Genomic DNA, 21,258 nt, shown 5'->3' on the forward strand with positions numbered 1-21,258 from the left:
ATTAAAGTAATAGCTACAAGCAACACGACTAACACTTGTCACATAAGACAGGTGGATGTGAATAACATACTCTGTCTTGTTTTTAGTGGTGTTTCACCAGACTTTTGTCAGTGGTTAACCCAGCAAACAACTGTAACATAAATGTCAGCATTCAGCACCGTGGCGCTGAACATTTGTTGGTTGATTAATCCACAAGACAACAAAAACTGTCCTGGCACAACTTTTGTTGTGATTTGACGCTGTATAAATAAAAATGAATTGAACCAAATTGACTCTGGGGAAGAAACCAAGTTAGTAACATGCATTAATGGGACATGTATGTGTACAGATAGTGAGGGAGAAGAGATAGAACCTCAGCATATTGTGGAAAGTCCCCCAGTAGTCTAAGCCTATAGCAGTATAAGTAGGGGATGGTCCAGACCAGGTCCTAACCTTAACCCTGGGTAAAAAGGTTCTGAACTCTTTAAAATAAGATGATGCTTGACCAATTAACACTTTCGAGGTAAGGAGAAGGCTTTTAAAGGAGCTCGTGCAGAGAGGCTAATAAATATGATCACCTAGTTTTTGTCAGAACAAGTGTTGCAGCATGCAGGATCAGCTGGAGAATTTTAAGTGACTTTTGGGGCAGCCTGATAACAAGGAATTGCAAAAATCCACCCTGGAAGTAACACATGTGTTGACCACTGGAGCCTATCCCAGCTGTCAACGGGCGAGAAGCGAGGTACACCCTGAATCGGTCGCAGTTGTCGACAGACAACCATTCACGCTCACACTCACACCTAAGGAGTCACCAATTAAGCTAATGAGCATGTTTTTGGTCCGTGGGAGGAAGCCGGAGTGCCCAGAGAGAACCCATGCATGCATGGGAAGAAAAGGCCCCGCCCGACCCGGGGATTGAACCGGCGACCTTGCTGTGAGGCACGCGCACTACCTGCTGCGCCACCGTGCCGCCCTTTAGTTTCATCTGGCTTAATTGATAGGTATAACTGGGCATTATCTGCATAGCAATAAACCTTTATGGTGTGTTTCCTGATAATATTGCCTTAAGGACGCACACAATAGTATTGGTCCAAGCACAGAACCCTGTGGCTAGCTTTGTACTTGTTAAAGAATCATTTTTATCTAGTACAAGCTGGAATTGATCTGAGACTGGAACGAGCTTGTTGCAGTTCCTTTAATGTCAATTAAATGCTCCAGTCTCTGTAATAGGATCTGATGGTCAATGGTGTTGTTGAATGTTAATGTTGAATGCAGCACTAAGATTTAAAACAAGTACAGAGAGAAGTCCTTTGTCTCACAAGTAAGTCGTTTGTAACAATGACCAGTGCTGTCTCTGTGCTATGATACACTGTAAATCTTGACTTAAAATACACTCCATTTGTGTAGAAAAACTGATTGCTGACTGCTTTCTCAAAGATTTTGGAGAGAAAGGGGTGGTTAGATATAGGTCTTTAGTTGGCTAATCCCCATGGATAACAATGTCTTTGGTTATGCCATGAGCCACATAGACCCCATGGATGTTTCAGTTTTTGTAACTTCCATTGAAGGCCATGCTAAATGACTGAACACATATCACACTAACCTCAAATGTGATTGCTGAAACTGATTCCCTTTGGCAAGATGTCAGATATTAGATGGTTGTGATGATGATGATGATGTTACTTGCAGCTGGTTTTTCAGGTTTGGGTCAGTCAGTCTTCAACAGAACTGAGTCTTTGCAAGAGTCAGTTATGAAAATTAATGCTCACAATAGTAGGGTGCGCCAAATGGAGAAGATGCAAAGTTCAGTGTATGTCTCCTCACAATGGGAAAATCCTCAGAACATAAATACAGTTTATAGAACTCTAGCAGAGGGAGGTTGTTGTACATAGCTTTCAGATAATTGTTGCTTTGCAGCACAATGATTTCATGTTGAAGGTTGTCAGGCACATCGCATTAAGTTGCCGAGCAAATATGTTCAGTTTGTTTTTCTCACTTTTCATCCAGTGTTACCCCTCTCCAGTTGTACTTGCCACAGCTTTAACTTCACTTCAAATGATTCTGTTTGAGACCTTGGAGTGCGACATTCAGCCCTGAGAGGTACTTTGCCCTTATTGTCAGAGCATGGTCAGACCTAAATGGTTAGACAAGTTCCGATGTGTTTCAGCATCAAGCCTTTGTCAGGGAGTCAAACAGATCTCATGGAACAAAAGCTCCTTTTATAGTGGTATTCCACCAATAGGAATCTTCCACTTGGAGATAGGGGTGTGGCCTAGACAGGGTGTAGGCTCTGGTATTGATTGGCCCACAATATTCATTAGAGCTGTATAAAAGAACAATATAGTCACAAAAAGCAAAAACCAACAAAATTCTTCCACAAAACAAATAACGTTACATTCCATACATACAAACAGTTAACACATTGTCCTCATTTAGGCCTGGGTGTTTATTAGCCTGTAATTTATTGATCCATTTTGCTGGTTAAGTTCCTTTTGCCAGTGGCTTGTAATGTGGATTGGTTACTGTTATGGAAGTCCAGATAGTGTCTAGCCATGGAATAATTTACATTCACTTTATGCGTGGTGTATTTGTGTTTTGCTGGCCTGTTCTGCAAATGTACATGCAGTTCATGGCACTTGAATGGAGGGAGGTTGTTGTGTATAGGAGCTCTGAGCTTGTTGTTGCTTTGCAGCGCAATGATTTTGTGTTGTTGGTTGTCCGGTACATCAGCTTATTCCACATTAAATGGCGTAGCAAATATGTTGAGTTCCTTTTGTTTACTTACTTAATGTCCTGAAACCTGTCACCAAATGCCTGAAGGAGTTTTCACACACCCATATTCAGATATCAGTGCAGGCTTTTGTTCTTAAAGAGTAGGAAATTGCACAGTGTTTCCTCTTTTCATTTGCGCTTGCCACAGCTTTAATTTCACTTCAAATGATTTCACATTTGAAAGCAGAGAGCTGAGAAGCTGCTGGAGCTTGAGAGGTACTTGATAATGTCCACCATGAAGGCAAGATCACACAGACACTTGCTATCACTGAGTTTCCACATCTTTCCCGCATAACACTGTCTGTCAGAATGTGGTCTTTTGAAAGCTGCTTGTTGGGCATCCAAACTCAACTAAACAGCGTTAACTTTATCCAAATGCATTTCTCCTTTCAACTCATCTAGTTTAACGTCTTTCGAGTTGAAGTGATGCTCGAGGTTGGCCCTTTTCATTACTGACAGCAAGTGTCCACAAACTAACACACTAACAACAAGTGTTTGTCCATTGTCTCTTGGAAAGTGCAACATTCTCATCACTCACTCACTTTACCTTTTCTTGACAGTTGCCATGATGCATTTGCTGTAATAAAGAAACACATTACTCTTACATGAATGCACCAAACTTACAAAAATTTAAATGCAGTGTCTCAACATTTTTCTTGAAACAACCTTTAATACTTTCTGTGTGATTCAGTCCTCTGGAACTCATTTTGTCCAACCAGTATTAATGCAGGGCTTTTACTCTTGATGCTCTTTGACCTAAAAGGATGTGAGGGCTCCTTCAGAATGTTTTGACATCTGAAGGTTAACTGGTTGGTCTTGGACCCTCCAAAGACTGACCTGCATACCTCACCATTTGACACACTGTGTTTCAGGCTGTTTGGATCTGAAGGGGAGATGAGAGAATCTTGAATGGGAGTGAAAGGAGGGTGACTGAGGGTCAATGAGGATAGAATGCATAATGAAGTGAGATTGTCACAGCTTAGAGGCCAAGAGGCAGCCTTCCTGCTATGCACTTATGCAGCTAGCACAGTAGATTGATTATATGTTTTGTTTAAATATATTTTCATAAATATATTTTAATCTATACTTCTTCATTCTGACACTTACAGGTAGTCATACAATTTGATGTACGTGAAACACATTTTCATTTTATAGGTCAAGTCTGCTGCTGTCGTGTGGGCCACATTATTATATGAATGCTGTTTGAGAAAATAAAACTCTTAATACAAGCACAGATTTGTCGTGTACTCTCCCAACCACCACTACTACCACAATAACACCGACTGCTGTCCTCAAGCATCTTGCAGCAGCTTTGTGTTGTGTGATTTAAGTTCAACATTTGAGCTTCTTGATCAAAAGCTTGCTTTCATTTGGAAAGTTTAACTAGAATTATGATGGATGAAACTCACATATTGTTGTTTAAGTATCTAATAAGGACTTTACTCTGTCCCATTATTAACTATAATGGGTGACATGGCTCTATCTCACAGTTTAATGGAGTTAAACTCAGCAGTTGCATGTACTCTAGTCTTTTCTATGAAAGATTTTCACAATTCATCCTTGTGTGTTCTTGTCATTCTTCCTACAGCAGGTTCAACAATGGTTAATATGAATTCAGGTAGTTTTGTCTTAATTGGAAAGGTATTCATAAGTTATGGCTTACAATTAGTGGTCAATGCCAGTGTTCTCAGCTATCAGTGTAAAATTTGTCAGTAACACAATGGCAACCCTTTGGTGAAACGGTTTCCTTTCCCCTCAAAAAAAAAGAAAGAAAAGAAAGTTAAAATAAAAAAAAAAAAGTAACTGCAAACATTGTTCTGGAATGACAGTTTTTTTTTTAACCTCTTATATATATATATTTTTTAACCTTTAAGCTTCAGGGAGATATGGTTGTGGGTGTAACCTGCAAGTCAAGTCAGCAAGTTTTGAAATGCTCAAGTCTCTCTGTTTTGTCAAAGAAATTGCTCTGGTTGTAAACCCAACTAAAAAATGGCTACTCTTCACTTGTGTTAGCGCAAATACCACCTGATTATGTCATCTGGCATGGATTTAGTTATCCCATCAAGTGTTTTAACTAGAGCACACTGCCCAGTTCTTCACCAACCAAATGTACATGATTATCAGAACCCCTTCCCTCCATCTCACTCTTCCTATTTGTATTGTCAAGTTCAGCTGTCATTTTGGTAGCATGGCCTGAAAACTGACAAAAAGTAAGAGACTGAGGTAAAGAACTGCAGTAGTGGAAAGTAATTGTATATTTATTCAAGTACTGAGTACTGAGTACAAGGTAGTTGGACTTTACTTGAGTATTTCCATTTTCTTCTATTTTATACCTCCACTTACTACATTTCAGAAACAAGTATTGTACTTTTTACTTCATTACATTTATTAGACAGATGTATCAGAATCATACTCAGAATCAGAACTGGCTTTATTGGCCAAGTATGTGTCGGTTTAAACACTGCACTCAATGTGCTTGCATAGGACAAAAGGAGAACAAGCTCAATGAGAACAAAAGGACCAAAAAAACAAAAGTTAAATTGTGCAGAAATATAAAATTAAATTATAAAAATTGGAAGATTGGAAGTCTGAAAAGTTCATTAAAAATTCCCATCTTGAAGTGAAAGTGGTTGTCAAAGAAACATTGCTAGAGATGTTTTTAGACTAGTGTTAAATGACATTTACTGTTTACAAATACAAACAAGACAGTTAGGCCTGAAGTAAGACCATACGTCCATGTAAAATAAAGAGCTCCTCAAAATGGCAACTTTAAGTATGAAAAACAGAGAGACAGAGAGAGAATCGCCTTCATAGCTTTTGTTTTCAAACTGAAAACAAACCACCTCTCTCTCTCTCACTCACACACACACACACACACACACACACACAGTCCAGGGTGACCACCTCCAAACCAGCAAGGACGAGGTTATGCACAAAACTCTATAGGCTACTATTAAATATTTTAAGTCTAACTGGATAAAATGAGTCCTGTGATAATTTCCTAAGATTTGGAGAAATTAATTCATGCCTTTATTTCCTCACGTTTGGACTACTGTAACTCCCTTTTTACCTGCCTCAACAGATCCTCAATTCAGCGTCTACAATTGGTTCAAAATGCTGCTGCTAGGCTTTTAACCCGGTCTAGTAAATGGTCTCACATCACCCCTATTTTAACTGAACTGCCTTCCAGCTACGTTGAGATGTATTGACTCTGTGGAGAGCTTCAAAAAACACTTAAAATCCCACTTGTTCAGACAGGCGTTTGGATAAATTCTGATATTTTACATTCTTCTAAATTGCTTCTTGTATGACTGTATATTTTATGTGTATATGTATTTTATTTTATTCTATTCATTTATTTATTTTCTGGTGCTATATATGATTGTATGTTTACATGACTGTTGTACGTATACATATTTGATTTTAATGTTGAAGAGGTACACACAACATGTGTGTACTGGAGCCTATCCCAGCTGTCAACGGGTGAGAGGCGGGGTACACCCTGAACCAGTCGCCAGTCGATTGCAGGGCAACATATACAGACAGACAACCTTTCACACTCACTCTCACACCTAAGGACAATTTTTTTAGAGTCACCAATCAACCTAATGAGCATGTTTTGTTTTTGCCGGAGTGCTCGGAGAGAACCCACACATGCATGGGAAGAACATGCAACTTCACACAGAAAGGCCCTGCCCGACCCGGGGATCGAACTGGCGACCTTCTTGCTGTGATGCACGCGTACTACCTGCTGCGCCACCGATTGACAACCATTTCGAACCAATTGTGACTGACTTCAGATCTCAGAAAGTTGAGGGCGTTCTGATGCCGACCACTAGTTAATTTGTTGTGTGGACAACTTATTTAGGCTTATGCAGGTGGCTTATATTTGCTACTGGTGCAAGTTGCAGACAAACACTCAAATGCATGCCAATCAAGAGTGACATGAGTCGCAGTACAAACATGAAGACGAAGCAACTTCTTCTTCTGCGCCTTCTTTAACTGCGATTTACCTCCATGAGGGACATTATTGCCACCTAGTGTTCATTATTCCATCTGACAACTCAGACTCTCTGAATAAGTTAACTTGAATAATACCATAGTGTGACCTTTATGTTCACAACACGTAACCACTGATCGTAAACTCAACATTTTGGTGAAAATCTAGTAAACTTACTTTGTTATTTCTAGTAAGGTATATTATTTGCTTTTACAGTGTGTATGCAGGCAGCAGATGAACCAGGTTGCAAACTGGAATGGCTCAGCAGGGGGTGGGGTGAAGAACCGTAAGCATCCTTAGTGTTGGCATAAGGGGAGGCCAGTGTTCTTTTGTCTCTGGTAGAAAGACGACCACGAAGGGACTCGAACCCTCAATCTTCTGATCCGAAGTCAGACGCCTTATCCATTAGGCCACGCGGTCAGACCGTATGGCAGTTCTTGACTCATCGTCCACACTCCACCATCATGTGTTCATCCAGCGAAATTATTTATTTGTTCATTTATTTTTTTCCGATAAGCATAAAGGGACTGCATCTACAACTTGTATTTTGCTACAGTACCTTGTACCTTGTACTTAGGGTCAGGTGAGCTAATCTAAGGATTTTTTGCAATTAATTGAAGATACCCAGTCTAATTTTAAAAGTCTAGATAAGAACAGTATTTTTTAGTAGTTTCAATGACAGCACATAGTTTTACCTTCAGTATTTTCCATGTGAAATAATTTTTGATATTTTGCATTTTGCACTGCTGCTGACCAATCTCCCTAAAGGGAGCCACTGGATGTCTTGCATAAGACACCAAAATGTCCACAGAGGACCCTGTTTTCAAGTAGTTAACACAATTAAGATATTTTCTCAAACAAGCAGGGAGGCAAAAAGAGATAAACTGAACAATTGGCGAAGTAATGAAGTGAAGATGTCCCCTAATCTGTATTCACAACAATTAATAAATAAAAAGGTCCAACTAGTGAGATAAGTGATGGTGAGTAAGCGAGCTTGACAAGTACTTGAGTCTAAATGCTGGGAGACCTAAATGGAATGCAGCCATGAATGTTTTTAGCCTCCAGATGCGACACGTTTTTTTTTTTTCTTTTTTTTCTTTTCTTTCAGTGGTGTCTTTAGCTTCCATCTCTTGTCCCTCTCACTTAAGACAGGAAGAGTATATGGAAAGGATGGAAGGAAATATGATTCAGTGAAATTTAGTGTTGTTTTTCCTCGCAGGTGCAATCTGAAATGATGTCACTTTGTGATGATTTAGGCACTGATTCTTCACTGAAAGTTATTCTCTTTCCATGTACTTTAACATTTGGATGTGAACCTTTATTTACACTGTTCCTTCTTACTGAAGTAAGTGCTAGAATCAATCCTTGCTGCAATGACCATAGACAGTGTAATAAGTGGACTCCAAAAAACCAAGATGGTGACAGCCAAACTCTAGGCTTCAAAACAGTGGCTCTGTCCGCTATCTGGTATACAGTCTATGGCAATGGCTCACTTTACGCTTGGGATTCTTCAAACATCTAATCTAATCTAATCTAATCTAATCTAATCTAATCTAATCTAATCTAATCTAATCTAATCTAATAATATGTTTCACATCCTCACAATTCTCCTTTGTCCCACTGGGTGTTTCTCAAATAACACCTTGCTTTCTGCCATATTATAATTTTTTCTGTTTCTGTAAGGAGTTGCAGATGTTTTCTCTCTCTCTTAGTGTGTGTTTGAACAGCTGGTTTAACACTCAGATTCTGCGACACAAAAAGAGGTTTGAATCAAAAGATAGTTAAAATTGAAATGTGATTAAAACTTTCTCAGTGTTGCCATGGCATATATGTGTGTGATTGGGTGTGTGGGAGAAACAGATGACCAATCAGAGCTTTGTAGGCAAGATTAGGAGAATTTACTATATGGAACAAGTATGAGATTGACGCAGCTGTACGGGTTGTTTCTTTTCAATTAGAGAAATAACAGCTCTCAGATTATTGGAATTATATCTTTTTAGAAGATTAATACCATAAAGTGGAAATCTGATTGGTTAGGGCAAAACAAGACAACATAATCACCCTCTAACAAACAGAAATTGTGTAAAATAATGTCAGGTTGAATGAATGAAAAACAATATACAGACAGCTGGTACAAATCTTAGTCCAGAGAAAAGGAAATGGCATCATTAAAAAAGGGGGGAAAAAAAGAGAAATTTTCACCACATTTTAGGATGGTGCATCTTGAACTGGGTAAGATATGTAGGCCTGATGGTGGTGCTATAGAAAAGGTCAGATCACAGATCATCAAAAACACTAGGTTCATCCACTGGGAACCATGTATATCCACACGTAAGCCGTGTATTCTCCATAATCATAAGCCTCCATAATCACCTTCACACTGATGGCTTGTGTCCACATGAGTCACTAACTACTTACTGTTGTAAGAGTTTTTCATGTCTAAAGCTGTTTCCTGCTGTAAACATTTCATGGAGCAGTGAATGACATCAGGGGTTGTTGTTCTTCGACATAGCATGCTGTGGTTACACATTGGCAGTCACAGTGTAAACTGTGTGTGTGTGTGTGTGTGTGTGTCAGGGCAGGCACACGATCAAACACTTGACTGTTAAATAAACACATAACCATGATGAATTTTTAACCCTAACACACACACACACACGCGCGCACACACACACACACACACACCCCGAAAGGGGAGGAAAACACAAACTACTGGCTCTTGGTGGGACCACCAAGTTAGTGGTTTGTTTGGCAAAGAAAAGCTGTGGTTACAGACTTCACATGCTTGACTTCAAATACACACACTCCTCTCTCAGTATACTACACACACACACGCACGCACACACACACACACACACACACACACACACACACACACACACACACAGAGACAGACAGACAAAACAAACTAAAAAAACAAAGACAGGCCACATACATTAATTAATAAAAACCTTGTGAAGATTAACAAAAATGGCCAAAATGGCCAATACATAAACTCTACAGTGTGAGTGGATCAGCTCTAAACAAAGCATAAACAGTAGGCGTAAACAGCAAAGACTTTATTGCTAACAAGAGCAGTCCATCCTCAAGAAAGAAAACAAGGGATGCTTAAACATACCAATGATGAAATGGACCTAATATCAACAGGTAAATTATTCCAATCTGATGGGGCTTGAACCATAAAAGCTCTTTTGCCAGTTGTTGCCAATTTCTGTGTGTGTGTGTGTGTGTGTGTGTGTTTGTGCGCCAGTTGTTTTTTCAGTTTAGCTTTAACGAATGATTCCTCCAGACTACACAATGCTAAGTAATAGTAATTAATCAATAGTTTCTTAGTGAGCTCTGACTATTTATTACAAACAAATGTTCAGTAAAGTGCTGATAATGGCGGATGACATCACCAAAACTGTCCAATGAATGAGCTGCCTGTCAGTCCAAATGACTCCATGATCTCATCTCCTTGTTCAGTTATATGTAATAACACTCGATCAACACACATTTTTTGCAGCAAATGTGTCACAATTCATTGTCAGGCATTATAATAATGAGTTAGAAACTAATCGCATCATTACAACAAATACATGGATTTATCATACAGGATGTTAATGTTGAGTTGAAATATTATTGAAAGTTGTGTTTAAATTTAATCTCTAACTTTGGCACAAACATTCGCCATGCACTGTCAATTATTTATCAAGTTATGCAAGAGTGTGATCCAAACAATGAGATGTATGGAGTTCAAACTGTTCGCACTTTTCTTCCTCCCGCTCCTGTTTTTCTTGGTTCTGTCCTGTTAAACACATGGGGACTGTCATCTGGATATGTATATTCTAGCTGAATGTTGATAAAATCCAAGCCAAGATGATCTTTCTCTGTACTGAGTGCAATCCCAGAGATGCACACAAAGACAGAAGGAGAAAGAAAGAGAGCGGCAGCCCTGAGCTTAATGTTTACAGACTTAATTGTCAAGAAATTATTTGCAAAGAAGAACGCAAAGCCTGATTCCATCTGAGCTGGAAAAGACAATCTGGATGGAAGCAACAAAATTCAACACATCATCCACAATATTGGCAAATACAATTTACACTCACTTGAGGTGTTTTTTTTTTTTTTTTGTTTGTCCATGCAGAGTTTATGCGACAAATAGGCAAAGGAAATGGGTTTGTTAAATAATGATTAATGACGTGGACTTTAATTCATGGAAGATCAGTTACAGTTCTAATCTGGTTTTAAACAAACTGAAATTAAGCAGCAAAGGACTGTCAGCAAATGATCTCCAGTATAACATTCCCCAGAGCTGTCGAATGCACTGCTGCACCTGTAGGGGAGACCCTCTGCTATAGATCAAAAGACCTGTTGTCTCTGTCATCACTTTTCCTCAGACAGCAAGAAATGAGCAGAAACATTATCCAACAGCAATGAGGTCTAGACAGCCAACATCTTTTTTTTTTAAGGCTTGGAAATATAGTAATTATATGATGTTCAACTTTCCAACAACATGTAATGTTACTTTCATGTGTTAGAGATGATGAGGAGCACATTGCTTCGTGTTCTTGAAATAAGATACATTTGGTGTATCATCAGAAGGGTTTAATAGTGGTTTGTCATCATCTGTAAACAGCAGCTTCGGTCAATTGTTCTGCTTCTTTTCATTCTGTCTGTGTTTTATTGTTTGTCTGTATTGGGTTTTATGTCAGTTTAGCAAACTGTGCTTTTCCCGCTAATGAATATTGCTTCTAACAACAACAAAGAAGTTTTGAAAATGCTCCCTGCTCAGTGCTGAAATACCCCACAACCAGAACATAACACAGAAATAAATGTGTTCTTTTCTTCATGGATGCCTGAGATGTTCAATCATCTGCAAAGTACATTTTTGTGGTTTTACTGAAACGAACTACAAATGGATGCTTCTACATTTGGACATTGATCTGAAAACTTTCAGCATGCTTTTGAAAATTGCAGCAATTTAGCAGATGCACAGTTTGAAGTTGAAAAGCAAAAACATCAGTAGGGCGGCTTTAATATACGGCCAACCATATTAAGATGTTCTGATTACTCTGGCGGTCTCAGCAGGGTTGCCATTCCAAAACAGTTTCAACGCTTCAAACCTTGAAACATCCAGGAAACATCAACAACAGGAAGGACTGAAGTGGTGAATGTGGTCACTCCAGTCAGGTGACAGCGGTGTCCTATTTAGAGCTGCTTTATTCTCAATTGTTTGTTTCAGCGTCTTTGAGCCAATGTGACGGAAGAGAACTAACTTTTTCCCATGTGAAGGGACTGTGTGTGTGTGTGTGTGTGTGTGTGTGTGTGTGTGTGTGTGTGTGTGTGCATATTTGTGTGTGAAAACACCAGTCCAAACACACAAGCAGAAACACAGAATCAGGGGAAACTGAGACAGGACACATACGGAAAGACAAAACATGCATGTGCATGTAGAAACACATAAATACACACATTGTTTCTCGCAGAGTGTGTGTTATCTCTGCAGAGGCTGTAAACAGACTTACACGGGCCATAAAATACAATAGACTGCTTCACTCTGTCTGTTTGACTGACTTCTAACACAAAGGACAGTCAGCGTGTGTGTGTGTGTGTGTGTGTGTGTGTGTGTGTGTGTGTGTGTGTGTGTGTGTGTGAGAGACGGCCTTGCTTGCAGCGAACAGTCATATTGTTCCTGTTGGAGTGATTGTGTGGGATATATCTAATGGTACTGAAGGACAGGAAGTGAGATAACATTCACTAATACTACCATACATCTGTCAAAGAAGAATGATCAGATGAATTTTGAGTGGAGTCTAAACACTGGTTGTTAAATGTTCTCTGCTAGCCAAATTATTACATTAGTAGTTATTATTATCTTAAAGTCACATACACAGGCTGTTTGAGTGTCCAGCATTTGTTGGCCAGCTTGCAGAGAGGATAATTACAATTAGTCATTTTGCAGATGCTTTTGTCCAAAGCGACGTACATATGAATTCACACACCGACGGCACAGCATCAGGGGCAGTTTCGGGGTTCGCTATCTTGCCCAAGGATACTTCGGCATGTGGACTGCTGAGGCCAGGGATCGAACCACTGACCTCCTGATTGGTGGACAACTGCTCTACTTCCTGAGCTACAGATGCCCCTCACTGTTTAGTTTTTCTGGTGTGTCAGGTGTAAAACCTGCCTTCAGACTTTTGGTTTTGGACCAAAATTTTGGACGGCCGTTACAGTTACTATGAGGGGTCTAAATTATCTGCGGATGAGTTTACATCGGATTTAGTTGAAAGCCTGATGTGTCTTATACAGATGCTAAATGCAGAGGGGTGTGACTAAGTGCCGGTATTTGATTCTTTCGGACTGAGACCAGGCCCATTTTATTTTATCAGAGTATCAACACATCAGTACTACAACACGCCACAACAAATTGACACAATGTTTATTATAGCAACAAAGACATGACTTAATACACTGCTTCTTTCTGTGTTTCTCTTTGTTGTTTGTGACCTCTTGTGTGAATACAGTGTGTGAATTCCAAAGGATCAGATTATGGTTACAGTTTGCTATATTTATTAAAATTTACATGTTTACTGCCAATGAAATTGTCTTCTTTCATAAATGTAGTGTAATTGGTAAAATCAGTTGCAAGGGACAGTAAAACATATCTATAAATAAACACAATACTTTTTCATAAAACCAAGAGTCAGACACTTGCAAAAAAGACCCACATTTCAGCTGAATAGGAGCCAGAGTAGTGAAAGTCTGCAGCCTGTTTTAGGTGCCTTAATTACTGGCCCAAACTGATGCAAACACAAACTCACAGAAGCAAAATTCCACAAATGTGGTTCCTACTCAGAGCATATTTGAAGTGCATGTTATTATGGTAATAATGACAATTATTATGATGGCTGAGAGATGCCTGTAGTTAGCCTATGATGATTATGCCCTCTATTATGCACCATAAGCCTAAAAAAAACACCCCCCAAAATAGAACCGTTTGAAAAATGAAATAAAGTAATTAATATATAACTTACAATAACTTACTTGGCTGAATTTACAACAAGGTACAAATAATTAAGGATTCGTTTAAGACAGAGTTTCAAAAAGTTCCCCAAAGTCATCAAGTCACAAAAATCCTGATTTCTGAAGGGAGTCTGAGGAGTTTCTCCCTGGGTGACAAAGGCGTTTATTGATGTCAGACTACTGTACCTTTTTGTAGGCATTTAATGAGCCATGGTGTCATCCGAACAGGTTCCCAGCTGCCAAACGCTTATGCCAGAATCAGACTGCATGATTTTCTTTGTCAACGTTCTTTGATGATGGTCACTGTATCACATCATCTGTCTTGGTCGGGTAGCTGTCAAGACTACACGTATGGCCCTGACTAATTACAGCATGTCATATTTCACAATCACAGCACAAGTTCAGAAGTCATCGGGGAGGCAGGTGAAGCTGTGGATGCATTATAACATTAAAAGCAAATGCAGTGCTCGTTCTGTCATTATTTGTAGATCAACTGGGTCGCATCCGGATAACAATTACTTTCACACATAGTAATTTTATTTCCATACTTTTAATTATTTATTCTACAAGGAGCAGGCACTGCTGTGTTCGCTGCATCAAACAGGCTACTTTAACGTTTGATCTGGAATTAGTAATGATAAACATATTCCATTCAGGACTGGGGATAATGTTATGATAGCACAGCCAGCTACTGGCCTGGCTAATGATGTGTTTCAACTATTTTTTCCAATATTTGTCTTTTTTGACTCGGTCCTTCTCCCTCGAGGAAATGTCAAATAATCTGGGGTACTGTTGCCACAGCTCAACAAACTTTTCCTTTTTTTTTCATTATCCCACCTGACAACAGCAATCTCAGCATCCCTCTTCACCTTGTTTGTCCTCACTGCGCTCTGGAGAGAGCACCTGATTGGTCAACACTCAGGAACATAATGTGGGAGATGTCATACTAGGCAAAAAATCTGACATGCTAGTCTTTTCGTTGGGGTGTTGTGAGGTGTCGTGGGGCATCCCAGACCGTGCCCAACAGGTCATTCAGCATGTCAGACTACGCTGGTATAGACACGACGCTGGTAATTCTTCAGCCATGACAAAAACATCTCCAAAGCCAGGGAAGATTTCTGTAGTCTGATCCCTGCATTTGCCCAGATACGAACTCAAACCCACTTAAGAAAAATTGGGTTTTATGAATGGAGCATCAACTCCTATTTCACTGTCACTGTCAATACAGAATGGATGAGAAAAACAATTCAGTGTGGAAATATTGACAATAACGATATAGCTGATTTTGGGGAAGTGTATCTAAAATGATGCGCTGAACTTAAAAGTCATTGATATTATATTAATAAAAACTATTGACATCTACTTCCAGCGACTACTTTAAGTCTGGGAAAGATTCTGCCCCAAACCATGGCCTAAATAAGGAAACATGAATCTGCAGTGTTCTGTGGGCATCACACATTGGTTTATTTGTGAGTGTGTTTCTGTGAAGAAAGGGCCATCTCATCGTAACACCCTGCAATTGAATGAATGGGCATGTTTACAGTGGAATCTAGACACATCCCAGGAGGAGGAGGGGGGACTCCCAGTGGCTGGAAAATGGCTGGGAACTGGATCCCAGCCGGCTGGCCGCCAAAGAAGCACTAACTGGGGACAGCAATTCAGAGTGTGTGGAACTATAAGCAATTAAATTGGGTTGAAGGATTTTTTTTTTTTTTCAAGATAGTGTAACAAGTGCTGTGTCCAGTGGCAGACTCAGGCCAGTGCCAGCTGCATGCAGTGGGGCTCCAGCACAGAGAAAGTCATGATGCATTCATGATGAAACAGTTTCAAATCCTAGAAACAAACAGGAACGATTAGCTGTATGGCACTACATCGCCTTTTTCACGATTTTAAGGACACTCTAGAGTGCATGAGAAAATAAATTGAAGAGGGTTTAATAATGGCTGTGATCAGCAGTCTTCAGATCCCTAAATGACTTACATCTTTACTCGTCTGCTAATGAAGACTTGTGACTTAAGACTACCTCTAAAAGCTGATTTTCACCCGCAAAGACATTGAAAATACTTGTTAGCTATACATAATGAGAGTAAAATAACTCAGAGCTACAGTATGTAGGGACATAATGCATAAAAACATTCACTTCTTCTCTTTTCCTACTGGAACATTCTAACATGTAACGTATGTGTTGCTGTATGAGTGTATGTGTGTTGCAGGACCAGGTACCACAGGAATTTCTCAAACAGCAGTATCAGCTCTCCTCTCCTGTTTTCACACCTCAGACACTTGCTCCCCCAGGGCTGTTGTGTATGTGTGTGGTTGCGTGCGTGTGTATATGTGTGTGTGTGTGTGTGTGTGTGTGGTTGGGTGTGTGAGCGTAGGTGGGTGTACGAGTCAGATGGGATCAGATGAATTTATGAACTGTCAGGTGATCTGATTCCTGTGATTCTTGTCTAATATGAGCCAGCTTGTGGATATTTGTCCTGTCATCACGTCCACCCACTGAAAGCTTGTTCCATGCTAGTTCCAAGGCAGAGACAAAAAAAATTCTACTTAAACTGCAGTCGTACTTTAAGTATTTAAGTTCAGTTTTAAGTTTAGTACTTATCTGTTATCACACAGAATTCAGCATTAGTTGCCCCTGACAGGCTGCAATGTTCATTACATCAAAATCTAAAAATGTTGGAAAGTACAAACCACATGCTTGTCCTGACAGTGGTGCTGGAGGAAAGAGTCCATTAAAATGAAATGGGTATGTGCCCTGGGCAGCATGTGAGTGCTCTTTAAATTTCCTATGAATGATCAATAGACTTTGATGACACCAGAGGAAAGCATTCATCCACTGGTGATCATGAATGCCCACAGTGAATTGTTGATCAAGCTGACATTTTTACCTGATAGTGGCGCCACAAACGGTTGGTGGTGTTCGTCCTTGGCCGTAACGTCATCCTGTGCAACATCACTTAAAACCAGTATAAGTTATTGTCCCATTTCCCTTGGTAATGACTGATAAATGATATCTTATTATAAAATATGTTTTTGCTCAAGGATTCTTGTCCTCAAATTGAAGCTCTTATTACCCTTTTTTACGAAAATAGACAAAATACTACTTATTTCCATCAGGAGGATGTTTTTGGGTGCAGAGTGACATTATTTTAACAACCTCTTATTTGACAGATTGCTTTGACCTGCCAGTGTACAGATTGTGGTCTGGAAGCACAGGGGGGGACTGCTACAGCACCACGGCTGGAGTTGCAGCTAACTTTGGGGCTGCATCATTAAACTCTCACTAAACATGAGCCAAGCTCAGCTTGGCTCTCAACGAACTGAGACAAACTGTAGCTCATACTAAACATTTACTGTTACATTCTTGGCTTATAGCTAAGCTGAGTCACTCCACTCTGAACATCTGCCTCTCCTGAGAGCAGTCACACTGTCTCTGTGTCTCCAATGGAACCACCTCTTTTTCATCTCAATAACTGAGTCTGTTTTCTCAGACTGGACATGCAAGGTTTATTATATTGCTTAACTGCAAGTGGACCCACTCCACTTTTGAAATTAACCCATGCAGAAAACTGTCTGTTTGTGTATTTAGGCCTGTAGAGATACATTATTATACTTCAGGGGTAGGCATCAGCCTATATGAAGAAATGAATTTATGGAATGCATCAATATAAAATTATGTTGTTAGAGATTCATAATGTCGGTTTTGGTTACTTTTCAATTAATTGCAAAAATGACCAGAATGTCACATTTCAAACTATAATGAACAGTGGTAATGCTTACCTTGTGGCCTGTATTGGTCACTGTAATCATTTTAAATTCTCAGTTAGTTTGTTTATAAAAGGTATCTTTTTAACGAATTACTGAAAACCAGCACCCTCAAAGTGGCAGAGGAGGTTATCAATCTACCTATCCAAAGAGGGAAGAGGAGCCATTCCAACATGCACTGGGGGAGAAGCAATGAAGCCCTCTGAAGAGAGAGTCTCAGTCAGTGTTTCACACACAGATAAACACATTGCCACATATATGTAGTATATTCACGTGTTGGTTATTCATGTAACCAAAGCACCATGAGCATGCACACTGCCATCCTTCCTCCCCTGCAGTTTTTTTTGGCAGTTAGCAATCACATTGTTGGCACAGTCACATGTGTTCTGTATCAGTCACATCAACAGCAAATGTGACGAGACAATCAAAGTCACAAAGTAGAAACTAACAAGCAAATGCCTGGTGCTTCAAGTGTCCCACTAGTCTTCTTCTAAGTTTGATTGTTGTTGTTAATGTCCTGAAAATGTCTTGCTGTGACATCAAATAGCTCTGAGTGGTCAGCAAAAAGAAGCATTTCTACAATATTATTGTTAATTATCCCCCCTGGTCTTCCAGTCTGCAGCAGTAAGAAAGCTGCAGTGACAAAGAGTGCTTTTCAACTAAGATATGCATAATTTCCAACATTTTTAAGATTTGGAGATTGAAGCACTCAAAACGCTCCTCAAAAAAGAGGCAATGCTCCAAATAAATAAAGCACAAGCAGTACAGAGTACATAGGAGATATGCAAAATGCATGAAAACCATGAAATCAATTAGGAAAAGGCATTAATGTGTCCATGACTTGAACTCAAGTGACACCCAAGTTTACCAGATTATCGGACTCTGTTATGAGGTTTATTTGATAGTAATAAATGAAAAAACTTAAAAGTAATTAGTATTTCTTTACATTTACCATTTATTATTATTTTCTTAAGAAATTAAATGATGTTCAATCTGCTAAAATAATGACTTGTATAGTGTATAGCAAAGACATGAGACTATTTGTGACTTACTTGTGACTGACAAAACAATGCCTTTGTGAAGTGTTCTTCAGGTTTCTTGGCCATTCAGAGTTGAGAATTCAAGTTGAGTAATAACAGCAGTATTTTCAGTGAAGGTGTCACTTGTCTCTTTCAGGACTCTCCACCAAAACCAGACATGGAGCAGAAGTTGCGTTCAGCCTCTAGTGTTGATGAACTGATGAGTCTCATCTATCCTTCATATTGGGCCACTCTGAAATGCAGATCAAAACTTTCTGCTGCTGCTGCTTCCTCAGCCTCTAAGCTCTCTCAGCGGCCACAGCCTCGCCGACTGAGGCCACTGGCTGATACAGAAGAGCCAACATTTGCTGCTGTCTACCTCAACTTGGATGTCCTGAAAAGTAAGTATTTTCCAGACTTGAATTAGCTAATGAAGAATGGTCTTTAAGATGTTAAAGTTTACTTTGTGGTCACAAATACCATTTTGAGGTCCTTAGCAGGGAGACTATAATGGTAGCATTTAATTGAAAGTGGACAGTGGAGCTGAACTTACTGTAAGTAACTGCAACTCATCTCCCTCAGACTCAGAGACCCATATGCATCACATTATTTTGTTAATTCACATCAAGCTCAGCTTTTTTTTTTCTTTTCTTTTTTTTGTCTCAGACTGAAATGTAAAATGTGGATGCAGTTATCTCAGATAATCAGTGCTCCTGTTTTGAAATAAAAGCAACATGCTGAGAGACTAAGTACTCACAGCATATGATTGAGTTTGTCTTTAACTGAGTTAATGTGAAGAACATGTTTCACCATGAAAATACACACTGCCAAATTCTATGAAACGAGCATTAATATGAGACAGTTCAACAGATGCATTTGAATAGGATACTTAACAACTGCATATATTGCCCATTTAGTATCATTTCATCAATGCCCTACGTGCAAAGTATTTGCACACATTAAATAGATGTAATAGGTCTTTGACATATTTTCAGTTGTCTAAGAAAAGGTTCAATAAGGTTAAAAAGTCATGACTATAATTCAGCTGTACTAGTGCTTTTACAGATGTGAGCTTAAGGAGCTCATGCTCAGGTGACAACTTAGTCTATTTTTATGCTTGCTTATCCTTATGGTAAACCTTGTCCTCAGAGCTCTCTTGCTACATGCATGAAGAGGTCCTTGACCGGCAGCTGACATCTGTGACATTAATGCATTAAGACCAGCAAACAATTTCACACTTCTAATAAACAACTACTTCCCTGATAACTAGCTTGCTGAATCAATGTTAGAATGGAGATGACCCAATAATACCAGTACCTCTCAGCAGAAACGAGCAACTGTTATTGAGATTATTGTGGTTGATGCTAACAAGTGGCAAAAGGTGACTGTACACGCAACTTCTGGTGGCTCTCTTTTGCTCTGCTCAAAGTATAATCATATTTTCTGTACATAGTTTGCTCAGACAATTTTAGTTTTGGTATGTTTGTGAATATACATGCAAGCCCTTTAATGGAGATGCTATATTAAGAATCCATTTAAACTATAATCAGTTGAAGCCAATCACATTGGCTCCACCTGGATGTCCTGAGTTTGGTAATGACCTCAGACTAGACCCAAGTTGTACACTTGGTTAAAAATCTGAAATTCCTGTTGTGTGTCAGATGAGTGTCCTCTCTGCTTTCATGTATTACCATCCATGAGTACAGCAGCTGAGAAAAAACATACCTGCTGCATGGCTGTGGTGTTTGTCTGACTTTCTGTGTGTATGCAGGTATAGAGTTGGAGTGGAGGAAGACTCAGTGCATGCCCAGGGAAGTGTGTGTCGACGTGGGCAGGGAGTTTGGGGCTCCCACCAACATCTTCTATAAACCACCATGTGTGTCCGTCTACAGATGTGGAGGATGCTGCCACTCTGAAGACAAACAATGCAGGAATATCTCCACTGGTTACCTCAGCAAAACTGTAAGCACATTCTTTTTCTTCTCTCAGAAGTTTGGAACAACCAAAATCTCCATGAGAAAATTCCAATGCTTTGGCTCAAAGTTTTAGCTGTATTTCTGTCTTCGTTATTATTTGCTTTCAACCTGTTTTTTAGAGTGCTGTGACCTGATCATTCCAATGTCGCATATGAATGAATGAGAGAGCTACTGTTACCAAAACTAGCAGTGGTGTAATACTTAACTGATAGAATGAAGGTATCCATTTATTACTGTTGTCAGGTTTTCAACCTGGACCTATTTGTTTCAGATATACTCTATTTTTCCTGGCCTGTACTATAGCTAATGTTACCAGAAAATGCCACCCCATTTGCCCGCTGTTTAGAGAACAGTATGACTCAGTCCATTAACTCATTAACAGGCTTAAAAGTGTACTTGTGTCCTCTTGGTCTCTTTCAATTTGTAGTGTACCGGAAGTGTGACGCCAAGCAATTATGCCGCAAAGTATGCATGGCTACCTACATTTTTCAGTTGTTGGCTAGATGATTGCAAAGGGTTTGTTCTCTTTCTACAGAGGCATTTGAAGGAATCTCAGGCTCAGTTTTGTCAGGCTCAGCTAACATGCTTTTGTAGTGGAATGCTAATATTACCATGTTAACATACTTACCTATTCTGGCTGTTATTCTGGTGTACCTGGTGTGCTGTACCAAAAACTGAGTGTCTGTTCCAAAACTTGTGAGAATCTGCCATTCTTACTGTGTTTCAGTGTACTTAATAA

The 21,258-nt window shown here is 39.5% G+C and overlaps 1 protein-coding gene and 1 non-coding gene across 2 annotated transcripts in view; one reads left to right on the forward strand and one right to left on the reverse strand.

The window, feature by feature from the left end:
* Nucleotides 1-21,258, forward strand: part of vegfc (vascular endothelial growth factor c) — a 67,950-nt gene that overhangs the window by 12,890 nt on the left and 33,802 nt on the right. Inside the window, exons 2-3 of the mRNA XM_076728952.1 lie at nt 18,701-18,944; nt 20,315-20,505. Coding sequence (XP_076585067.1) covers nt 18,701-18,944; nt 20,315-20,505 — 435 coding nt within the window. The remainder of the gene's footprint in view (nt 1-18,700; nt 18,945-20,314; nt 20,506-21,258) is intronic.
* trnar-ucg (transfer RNA arginine (anticodon UCG)) lies at nt 7,099-7,171 on the reverse strand. The gene has a single exon. It is a non-coding gene; the product is annotated as a tRNA-Arg (tRNA).

The sequence above is a fragment of the Chaetodon auriga genome, chromosome 4 (genome assembly GCF_051107435.1).
Source record: "Chaetodon auriga isolate fChaAug3 chromosome 4, fChaAug3.hap1, whole genome shotgun sequence".
NCBI lineage: Eukaryota > Metazoa > Chordata > Actinopteri > Chaetodontiformes > Chaetodontidae > Chaetodon > Chaetodon auriga.